The sequence below is a fragment of the Pseudorasbora parva genome, chromosome 22 (assembly GCF_024679245.1).
Source record: "Pseudorasbora parva isolate DD20220531a chromosome 22, ASM2467924v1, whole genome shotgun sequence".
NCBI lineage: Eukaryota > Metazoa > Chordata > Actinopteri > Cypriniformes > Gobionidae > Pseudorasbora > Pseudorasbora parva.
This window is the reverse complement of record NC_090193.1, coordinates 20,245,253-20,257,345: the sequence shown is the minus strand read 5'-3', so window position 1 is coordinate 20,257,345 and position 12,093 is coordinate 20,245,253. Positions and strand designations below refer to the sequence as shown.

The 12,093-nt window shown below is 36.3% G+C and overlaps 1 protein-coding gene across 1 annotated transcript in view; it reads left to right on the top strand.

Moving 5' to 3' along the window:
* Window positions 1–8,801, top strand: part of suclg2 (succinate-CoA ligase GDP-forming subunit beta) — a 160,852-nt gene extending 152,051 nt beyond the window's left edge. The window contains exon 11 of the mRNA XM_067432119.1: window positions 7,744–8,801. Within this exon, the coding sequence (XP_067288220.1) occupies window positions 7,744–7,859 (116 nt within the window). The 3' untranslated portion in view covers window positions 7,860–8,801. The remainder of the gene's footprint in view (window positions 1–7,743) is intronic.
* Window positions 8,802–12,093: the final 3,292 nt, after the last annotated feature.

Here is a 12,093-nt window from a genome sequence, read left to right as displayed (position 1 = left end):
GTCACCAAAGAGCGCTTGGGTTGAATTCATTCAAATCCTAAACAGGGAACTTGTTCTTATATGTATTCAACTTTACTATTTCTCTCAAAAATGATGATTGCGTTAGTAAATACTCTGGAATTTCAGATGGGTGATTTCACCACGTAATTTGCACGTTGACCACTTGGTTTGAAAGTAACTTCCGTGCAACACTGACAAAAGCACTGTTGACAAAAGACAACTGATAATAATGTGGCTGCCCTTTTATGAGGAACTCAAAAAGAAAAATGTTAAGGACCGTCCTGGTCACTCTTTTTCATTTGGCTCTCTTGCTATCTGTTAACTGCTACAAATGAATCATTAAGTCACCGGGCCCAATTTTAACAATCTAAGCGCATGGTCTAAAGCGCACAGTGCAGTAAGTAAGGTAACTAAGGGTGTGTCTGAATCTGATGGGATTTAACAATAGGAAAAATGGTTGACGCGCCAGGTACATGGTCTAAAAGGGTTGTCTCTATTGTCTTAACTAGGGGTGTAACAATTCGTTTAACAACAATTCGATTCGTATCACGATTTGAGGTTGTCGATACGATTTAAGGACGATGTTGGTTCATTTAGAACGATATGATCCGAAACGATTCAGTGACTTGAAATCAATTCAGTAACTTTTTAGTCAAAAATTTTAATCAGTGTGACTGTTTTATTTCAGCCGAATCGAATCATTGTTAAAACGAATCGTTACACCTCTAGTCTTAACCCTTAAAGACCTAGAGCATTTTTGGAGTGCCTGACTTGCCTCTGCCTTTCTTTGTTTTTCTCACTCATTCTAGCAGTTAGCATCAAGTGCCATATATCATTTTAAACAATTTTAAATCTAGTTCATTTAAAGTTCCAATTTTATGGGGACTAATGACAATCGTTTCTGTTTGGCTCAGGGGAACAACCTTAATTGATCCCTTAATGAATCAATGTTGCAGATTTTGATGACGCATCCACGCTCACTACAGAGCCTCTGAATGATCAATGTGATACTGAAAAGCTGAGATTCTACAGTGCATTTTACAGCATACAGAGTTGATTAGCAGTTTAAAAGTTATTAAACATCTTAGAAAGATATTTTTAATTTTTAATTTGTTTTAATATTCTAAGTTATTTTTAGCCGCGGGCAGTTAATGAGGGTTAATGAGCCATGGGTGTGTTTTGGGTGTAGTGTGCAATTTAACCAATCAGAGTCTCATCTCCCATTCCCCTTGAAAGCCATTTGCTCTTCCACCGTTTACATTGCAGAATTTGGAGGCAGAAAGACAACGCTTCTCCAAAGAGGAATCCTTTTATTTTTATATATTTAAAAATGTCCGTGCTTCTGTGTGTGTAATAAGCAGAGTGTATTACCTATAGGTGCATATTACTAACGCACACTTTAAATAATAAAACATATTGCTCCATTGACATTAGAGCAGGTTTTGGTCAATGGCGCAGTAATTTTGAGTTGCTTCAAAAAAACAACATGCCCTCAATGCGCCTGAACACGCCTTGTTTTCAGACCAGAACACCCATGGGGGAACAGATGGGCGTAAATACATGTGTTTTTTAAACAACGTGGCACTGGACTTGAAAATGATAACTGCGTCATTGCTGAAACTAGCAATAAACACTTGCGTTGTGCCTGGTGTCGCATTGCGACGGGTGTATGATAGGGCCTAATGAGTTGAACTTATAAGCTGTCTCGTGAATGCACCAGATTTAAAAAAAACTACAAAAAAAACCACTTTGTTTACTGACATCAGTTCTTCTCTCACAAATGCCCCAAAGACAGATGTCAAGAAGATAGTGTCATTTGTCTTTTTCGCATATGACTTTAGAGGAAAGCATTTGTACCACTTTCATGACACGTTTACATTGTTTTTGCAAGCTTAAAAAAGCCTTTCACATTGTAATTGCATGAAAAACAGCACTGATGTCAAAATGTCCTACTGTTGTGATTCAAATCCCCATAGATTTTGAATATTTTAACACATGTATTTGTGTGAATTAATTATTATATAAATAATTGTTTAATTAATGCTTTTCATTAAAATAAATGTTATTTAATCTTTTTTATATAGAAAAAAGTGTGTGTGTGTGTGTGTGTGTGTGTGTGTGTGTGTGTGTGTGTGTGTGTGTGTATGTATTATATATATTATATATATATGTATTATATATATATATATATATATATATATATATATATATATATATATATATATATATATATATATATATATATAATATAATATAATATATACACTGTCAGAAAAAAAGCTACATTGCTGTCACTGGGGCGGTAAAGGTAATATGTACTAATATGTACCTTTAAGGTTCTACTATGTACCTTTTAAGGTAATAATTTGCACTCTTAAAGTACTGATATGTGCCTTTTAAGGTACTTATATGTACCATTTAGGGGTGAGTAAGGTACAAAGATGTACCTTTTCACTTTTGTACTTTAGGGTACTGCCCCAGTGACAGCACTGTACCTTTTTTCCTGAGAGTGTATATATGTGTGTGTATATATATATATAATTGTGTGTCTGTGTTTGTGAGTAAATTGCTCCTTTAAATTAAATGGCTAAAAGCCTTCATATCATAAATAGTGCGAAAGTAATTACTGACACACAATTTTCACAAAACATTTTCCATCCAAATGAAAATGCCTTAAAGCAATACTGGCTCAGATTCGCCTGCCCTCTCTGGAAAAGTGAATTAGCCACAGTGGCCTGAACGCCCTTAGTAATGGGTGTAAGAGCAGCATGCTGCTTACTGATCGATCGCCTATTCAGTCTCTCTGTCTGTGGCTGATCATGTCTGACAGATCGCTATAAGATGGTTCCCAGCTTGGAGTTTAGTTGTATTAGCTGCCTATTGATTCAGGTCCATCTCTTACCCCAGCCTCTCCGCAAGTCCCACCTTTCCAAGAAAGACCATATGTTTATTAGTTCTCTGGTCATGATTGTTATGTTTAAAAGCTGATACTGATGTTTCGAGTCAAAAATGAACCACTCTTTAAGCTTGCCTCAACAACTTTAATGTTGAAAATAATCATTTTGTCAAACACCTCAGTTAGCATTAACACACATATTGGCATTGATTTACTAAAAGAGGTTGCATATATTACATATTCTCACTGCCAATGTAAATGTATGGACTATATATGTCATATACTGCAGATGCATAAATAATTATTACAATTGTCGTCAGATTTGATATAAAATGTTTATATTTTTTATCAATAATGCAAATAGCTTGGTTGTACCAAAAATATCATAAGATTATTGCTGAAATTAGAAAGTATGAAAATATCCTAAAATAGGATGTGCATCACTGTTTTTGGAAGTCATACAATAATTAAAGGCAAATCATATATGTGGAATAATGATATTATCTTCATTTCTCTTATGCTCATGAATGCATTTATTGGATCAAAAACATAGTAAAAACTGTACAGTTTAAAATAACCATTTTCTATTTGATATATGTTAAAATGGAATTAATTCCTGTGATCAAAGCCAAATTTTCAGCATCATTACTCCAGTCTTCAGTGTCACATGATCCTTCAGAAATCATTTTAATATGCTGATTTGATACTCAAGAAAAAATTCTTATTATCAATGTTGAAAAGTTCATTTTAAAGTTATTCATTTAAAAAAAAATTGGCCGCATACTTTCAGAAGAGTAGTGTCAGGTTAATGCTGTATATGTGAAAATAACCTGTGCTTCTGTAGTTTTCAGTAAGGCTAAGCCCCTTTCGAAACTCATTATTTAGTGTGCATACTTAAAATCACATTCTGTCAGTTCCATAATGAGTATGTATGTTTAAAGATGAGTTATTCTAATGTAAGCTTTGTTCAGAGGCAGAGGCCATTCCATATTGATCCATTCTGGTTGGTTTTGGTGTTAAGTTGGTCTCTAGCAGCACCTAGTGGCAATAAATGAGTACAGACCTGTGTGCATGTCAGCTCTTAGATGCTGAGATAAATATACTGTGTGTGTGTGTGTGTGTGTGTGTGTGTGTGTGTGTGTGTGTGTGTGTGTGTGTGTGTGTGTGTGTGTGTGTGTGTGTGTGTGTGTGTGTGTGTGTGTGTGTGTGTGTGTGTGTGTGTGTGTGTGTGTGTGTGTGTGTGTGTGTGAGAGAGAGATATTACCACATTTACAACTCGTTCTGTGTGTATACCGATGCTTAAAAAGAGCACATGCAACGCACAAGGCCATAGAAATATGCCGTCGATCAGAGCAGTCTCGTGCGTCTTTGTGTGTATATATGCGAGTGTGTTTCATGGCTTTTGTTTAAGTTTGCTCTCGTTGCCCTTAGACGACTCAGCATTGTGAAGCAGTGGCGGTCGGCGGATATTCTATACTCCCAGCACACGGCCCTGCTCGCCCTCGTCCTCTGCTAATGAAATTATACAATTGATTGTTTTGTGCTGCCAAATGTGGGAGACGTGTTGGAAATGAGTTATTGTGCGAGCGGACAAAAGCGCTGAAATATCAGTAGTTAAGTGGTGCTGGTAATTGAATTCCTCATGAAACTGCTATTGATTAAAACATCCTCTCTCCTGAGAGAGTGAGTATTATCATAATTACACTGCAGGACAACAACAACACACTCACACAGACAGATGTGTAGAATACATGGGAATAGAGATGATATGTTTACAGGTATATAGCCTAAATATATAGGCCTATATGTATATATAAACTCGGTTGCATTAAAAGACATTCTCACACAGGTAAAGCTTCAGAGCCAATCTGATAATGTTCAGATGTATATGTAGGACAATATGCAGGATAACGCATGCTTGTAAACAATTTCTGCCACATGCTTCATAAATGGATGACAAATTGGAGGCCTCTTAGCAGCTAGCATGTTGATCTATGGTGCTCATGCGGGATGCAAGTTCAAGCCTCATTATTAAAATAAAATATATATTAGTAAAAAACAAAATGTAATAAGTATATGAATAATTTAAATATTCAATTATAATAAGGTTTAAAGTGAAATGTATAATAGTTAAATAAGAAAATAATGTTAAAGGATATGAATAATTAAATAAAACATTAAATCAAATGTAAAACTGCTTATATACATACATTTAATTAAATTAAAATGTATCATAGTTTAAAAAAAAATAGTATATGAATAATTATATAAAATATTCAAATGTATTAAGGTTTATAAAATAAAAATGAAATGTATAATTGTTAAATAGAAAAGTCATTGTTTAAATGAGTATATGAATAATTAATTAAGGCATTACATATTAATAATAATAATGTAACCATTTATAAAATTGAGAGAGAGAGAGAGAGAGAGAGAGAGAGAGAGAGAGAGAGAGAGAGAGAGAGAGAGAGAGAGAGAGAGAGAGAGAGAGAGATATCTCCATCTTTTATATATTTGTTTTTGACACACACATTTTCTGTGAGTGTGATATTTTCTCCCCGGAGCTGCACATTCACCTGTGAAATCATCACTTCTGTCATCAGCAGCTGCTCAACATGTGCTCTGTCTGTTATTCCTCACATCTCACACCTTTGCATTCCTTTTCCTCCTTGTTTTTTTTCTGCTCTTCTCAATCCATCCTCATCCTTTTGACCCCTGTGGAGTAGTTTTCTGATTTGTTTTATTGTGTTGGCCCCGGGCCCTGGCCCTGTGTCAGGGGGCCGTAGTTCAGTGACATTCAGAGTCACTGTGGAGACCGCAAAGGCAGCCCAAGCAAAATGATACAGCGCCTGCTCAGTCGGGACCTCTGCAGCTGGCACGACACGTCCCCCCGGCCAGCGAACAGAGCGTTTTCAGCCAATGGAGCTAACACCACCATTGCCATTCAGCCAATGGAACATTTCCTGTCCTTTTCAGCCAATGGAACGATCCGAAAGCATTTTCTACACCACTGATTCTTCAAACCAGCAGAGACGCACTCCTCAAACTCAGCCCTTGCTAGTCACAGCGTTTTGAGAAAGTCTAGCCAGATTTTCGTTCTTAGGCCTTATTGTAAGAATGCACTGATATTAAAATTTAGGCTGATACTGATAAGAATCATTATTATATTTTTCACAATAATATATTATATTGATCTATATAATTTTAGTTATATTTTCAATTGCTATGGTTGATATTATAGACCTAATTTGTCTTAAACGTAGCTAAAATCTATATTTAATTATATATATATATATATATATATATATATATATATATATATATATATATATATATATATAGCACTTTGAGATTTTGTTTAATATAAAGTGCATTATAAATAAAATGTATTATTATTATTATTATTATTTATTATATATATATATACACACACACACACACACACACACACATACATACAGTGAGAAAAATAAGTATTTGAACATCCTGATACTTGTCCTAATTGGGACAAATTGGGGAAGATTGTTAAAGCCTGTGGAAAAATTATTGGTACACAACAGGTAGACCTGTACCAACGATATCTAATGAGATTGGCACAGAAGGCAGACAAGGTTTGCATGAATACAACCCATCCACTTTCAGTGGAGTTCAAGCCTCTCCCTTCTGGTCGTAGATATAGATACCATAAGGTTAGAACAAACCAAGCTAAAAACTCATTCATTCCAATGGCAATAACACAATCAAATAAGGTATGGGGGAGGGGTATGACTGGAGAACATATGTGAAAGTTTTTATTTTTTTTTATTATTATTTTTTTTGTATTTTTATTTTATTTTCTATTTTTATTGTGCATGTGGATAACGTTTGTATTGTGGATTGTGTCAATATGTCTGTACTGCATAACAAATTGCCTTTCTGAGGACATTAAAGTTTTCTAAGTCTAAGTCTACTGCAAGTTCTCCCTCTTGGAAATCATGGAGGGGTCTGAAATTGTCATCGTAGGTGCATGTCCACTGTGAGAGACATCATCTTAAAAAAAAAAAATCCAGAAATCACAATATATGATTGTTTAACTATTTATCTGTATGATACAGCTGCAAATAAGTATTTGAACACCTGTCTATAAGCTAGAATTCTAACCTTCAAAGACTTGTTAGTCTGCCTTTAAAATGTTTACCTCCACTCCATTTATTATCCTAAATTAGAGGCACCTGTTTGAGGTCATTAGCTGCATAAAGACACTTGTCCACCCCATAAAATATATGTAAGAATCCAAGTACTAACATGGCCAAGACCATAGAGCTGTTCAAAGACACTAGAGACAAAACACTAAGACGTCATGTTTTAAAATCATGCATGGCACGGAAGGTTCCCCTGCTTAAACCAGCACATGTCCAGGCCCGTCTTAAGTTTGCCAATGACCATTTGGATGATCATGAGGAGTCATAGGAGAAAGTCATGTGGTCAGATGAGACAAAAATAGAACTTTTTAGTCATTATTCCACTAAACGTGTTTGGAGGAAAAAGAATGAGGAGTACCATCCCTACTGTGAAGCATGGGGGTGGTAGCATCATGCTTTGCGGGTGTTTTTCTGCACATGGGACAGGGTGACTGCAAAATAGCACTAATATATATATATATATATATATATATATATATATATATATATATATATATATATATATATATATATATATATATATATATATATATATATATATATATATATATATATATATATATACCAATAAATAAAAACTAACCAATTAAAATATATTTTGAGAATAAAAGTGAAGGCTCAAAAATCCCCATTAACCAAAATGTCTGCTTTTGTTTTCATGTTCAGGAACCAATGTTCAGGAGGCGAAGCGAATCCTGTCTGAGAGTGGGCTGCCCATCACCTCTGCCATCGACCTCGATGATGCGGCCAGGAAAGCTGTTGCAGCCATTGCCAGGAAATAAAATCATACGTGCATTCACACATTCTCAAAACAGCCATACCATTATTACACACATACACCAATAGAGCTGTGGCCTGCATCATCATGCCATAAACAAAACAGCCTCTTCATTCACAGAGAAAACTGCACACAATACCTGAGAAGCCACTTCTGAACCACAGCTACATACCATCCTGGTAGAGACTGGCCAGCTTTTCCAGGGACAGAACTATGGTTGAGACCCTCTTAACACACCCCAAAATCAAGGTCTCAAATCCAGGGCTGTCTTAGAAAATGCAAGGCATATCCTGCATTTCTGTCAACCGAATACAGCAATCTCTATGGTTAAATAAATAACTCTTAAACTTTCATTGCCTTACTTTAAGCATTTTAATGGAACGTTTCCTTTATTGTTTATAAGTATGGATTTATTTTTTCAAATGAAACAAAAAAAAAAAGATAAATAACAGCTTAATTGCATTCCATATTAATATGTATCGCCTTAAGTAAATAATACATGTGCTGCAATAGCCTCGTTTTTATACGGCTGAACTGTGAAATACATCTCAAATCTGATATTGATTTCTTAATCTCCATATATCATCACCGTCCCAGTCTGATTTAAGATTTATCTTGTTTATAAGGGTGTGATAAGACTTTTTATGGGTATAAAATTTAAAACGCTAAGTATTGTTAATTGGTTATTGAACAGAAAATGCAACACTGATAAAGTTTCCTAATTACATGTTAAATATTCAGTGCATTATAATGTATATTCAATTAGGTTTTTTTTAATAAATATTGAGTGGTGTAGTTTTTTTCTACTGTGCCTATCATTAAGATGTTTACAAGTTAAACACCTACAATAAATATAAATAGCTTTTTTTAAATCTTGAATGTATTTTCAAAGTTAATGTATATTTAAAATGAGTCAACAATATTGAAAATAAAACATTTCAATGAATGATTTTTCTCTTTTCACTCTTTGCTTGTTTTGAGAAGAGTTGGAGAAGTTGTTGTGGAATAATTGTCTGTGAACGAGAATATCATTAAGAAAAATGTGTTTTTAAACCTCTGGCCGTAATTACAGCACCGGACCGTGTGAGAGCACGCGTTCACGGACGTTTTCTGAAATCCATCCTTGTCAGAGGCTTGAAACATTTAATGGATTATCTGTCAGGCGATCCGAGAGGACGCCCGCACCAGATCAAGTGCCTCGAGCAACAGACCTCTGTCTCGCTTTCTCCTCGTCTTCTTACACTTTTTCATTCGCTCGCTCCTCTCTCTTCCCGCACCCAAATTGACGGCGAGAATGGCGAAACCGACTTTGCGAGGCCTGCAAAGTGCTGATTTTTGACTGTGATGCCATGGCGTGGCGTGCGTATCCACAAAGTTGCATGTGAAGGTGAAGTGCGGATGGGTGTAAATCGAGGAGATGGTTCAATAATTGCCTATTTCAAGCTCTTCCTTCAGCGTGTCAAATACGAGTGTGTTGATGGATTACACTGTGGAGTTTGAGTCTAGTTAGAATACGCTCTTGTCGCGTCATTGTATAATTCAGAGGTCATTGAATGTGTGTGTGTCGGGCAAGGTAAATGTAATGACCGAAATTAGTGCCGCTTTCTTGTATAAATATAGATGAGCTGAAAACCGTTAGGATCGTCTGTCGGCAACCCTTGAGATGATGCTGAATGTAAAGACAACAGATAATAATAGCTAGCAGCCATATTGTCGTTTGAAAGCTATTCCATATCCTGATCTCATTACATAAAGAGCCATCTTTCTTTATACTTATCTCTTGTATTTGTTCAATTGGAGATTTGAAAGGATTTCAGTCACTTTTTTTCCCCCAGAATGGATGTCAAAACGGTAATTGCCACTTTGGGAATCTGTCTTTTGAGTTTAGCGTGAAACTGATCACCAGCCTCTTTGTGAAAAGCGCAATTTTCTTCCTGGACAGTAAGGTCAAGTCATCCGTTCAGGAATATTGGTTATTTATTGTGTCGTTTAGAGGTAACAGCCACAAATGTATTAGTTCATAAACCAGCAATGTGCTTTGTAGATGGTGCTGTATTTGGCTTGTCAGACACGTGAACTATTCACTCATTATGTGCTGCCAGTTCAGTACGTTATGGTGGGAGCCTAAAATGGACGTCTATGTGCTATGTGTGTCTTCTGTGTGAGTTTAATACAGAAGTTGCATTTGGTACTTCGCAAGGTCAGGTAGAAGTTTCCGGGAAACTTGCCTGAGGAATATGTCTGCTGGTTTCCTGACCTCTTGTCGTCCTTGAGCTTTAGGAGGTGTTGTCGTCTAAAGGATTGCCTTCTGTCACTGTAAAACTTCACAAAGGGGCTCGTCTTATGGATTTCTGCACGGCGTTATTGGGGCGAACCATAAAAGACGGCGTTGGATATGTTTTACAACAAAGCTGACGGGAAAACGTTGGCCGAAAGCGCTCTCAAGTGGTTGGGTTTTTTTTTTATCTAGTCAGCGCTTTATATTCAGGTCTCATGGTTTGGTCATATAGCACAGATAGGCAGAGAAATCCATTTCCCTCTTATAGAACTGCAGCCTGGGATTCTGTAATTGCAGCACTTTTAGATCGATTTAAATTACTCTTTGTCTCCTTAACAAGGAATTGAGTTGGAGGAGGATGAAAAGAAGGAAAAGGCTACAAAAGTGACACTTGATTTTCTGTATGAAAATGTATTTCACTTTTTCTTGTCTGAAATAGTTCTGAATTTTCTATCCCAGCTTTATTATTGTTCTTCGATGCCATGTCTGCCGTTATTTCTGACCTTTATTTGTTCCTCATCTGTGTGGCATACCCTCCTCCTATCAAAACTTTTACAATTTGTAAATAGCTCTAATCTGTGCCTTTTACCTAGATTAATTTCGCATATGTCAAAATAAATATCTTTCCATTTCCATATTTAAAGTTTTAGGGGATTTAAAGTAATTTCTTATGCTTAAAGCATAATGTGACCATATACCATATGGGCAAAACATATTGGGACACACCTCTTAAAGGGATATTTCACCCAAAGATGTTAATTGTCATCATTTGGTCACGCTAAAGTTGTTCCAAACCTGTATAAATTTCTTTGTTTTGCTGAACACAAAGGAAGATATTTTAGAAGAATGTTTGTAACCAAGCAGATCTCGGCAGCCATTGACTACCATCGTATTTTACCCCCACTATAGTAGTCAATGGCTGCTGAGATCTGCTTGGTTGCAAATATTCTTCTAAAATATCTTCCTTTGTGTTCAGCAGAACAAAGAAAACTAAATGATGATTTGGGTGAACTATCACTTTAATTATTGAACTGGGGTGTTTCAATCAGACCCACTAATGTATAAAATCAAGCACCTAGCCATACGGTTTGCATTGAACAAAAATGGGACATTCTAAAGAGCTCAGTGAATTCAAGCGCATTTCTGTGATAGGATGCCACCTTTGCAATAAGTCAGTGACATGTTATCCCTGCTAGATGTTCCATGGTCAACTGCAAGTATTATTGGAAAGTGGAAGCATTTAGGAAAAGCAGCAACTCGGTCACGAAGCGGAAGACCGCGATCACAGAACGGGGTAACCGAGTGCTGAGGCATATGGTGTGTAAAAATCGCCAATGCTCTGCTGATTCCATAGCTCAAGTGTTACAAACTTCCACTGCATTAATATCAGCTGCATGCATGCAGCACATTACATGCCTAAGTGCAGTGCCAAGCATTGGGTAGAGTGGTGTAAAGTATACCGCCACTGGACCTTTAGAGGGGTGGAAATGTGTTCTGTGGAGTGATGAATCACACTTCTCTTTTTGGCAGTCTGATGTGCGAGTCTGGTTTTAACAGATGCCAGGAGAACGTTATGCACCTGACTGCATTGTGTCAGCTGTGAAGTTTGGTGGAGGAGGGATAATGGGGCTGTTTTTCAAGTGTTAGCTATAGGCCCCTTATTTCCACTGAAAGGAAATCAGTTAGTGTGTAATGTTGCTGTTTGAGCACAAGAAAGATCTGCAAGATTACAAAGCTTAAAGTCTACTCCAAAGGGAGATATTTTAGTGTCCACTTTCCAAGAACTAAAATTTGTTTTGTACAAATCTTGTGAAGTTACAATGTTACTCATTTAAATAATCCCTGTCCATGGTATACGCAAAAAAAAAGAACAAGGCCTGGTTGAGCTGCTTTAGAGAAGAAGACGGTGTTGTCGTTGTTTTCTTCAAAACTCTTTTGTTTGACCGTCCTAAGCCTGATG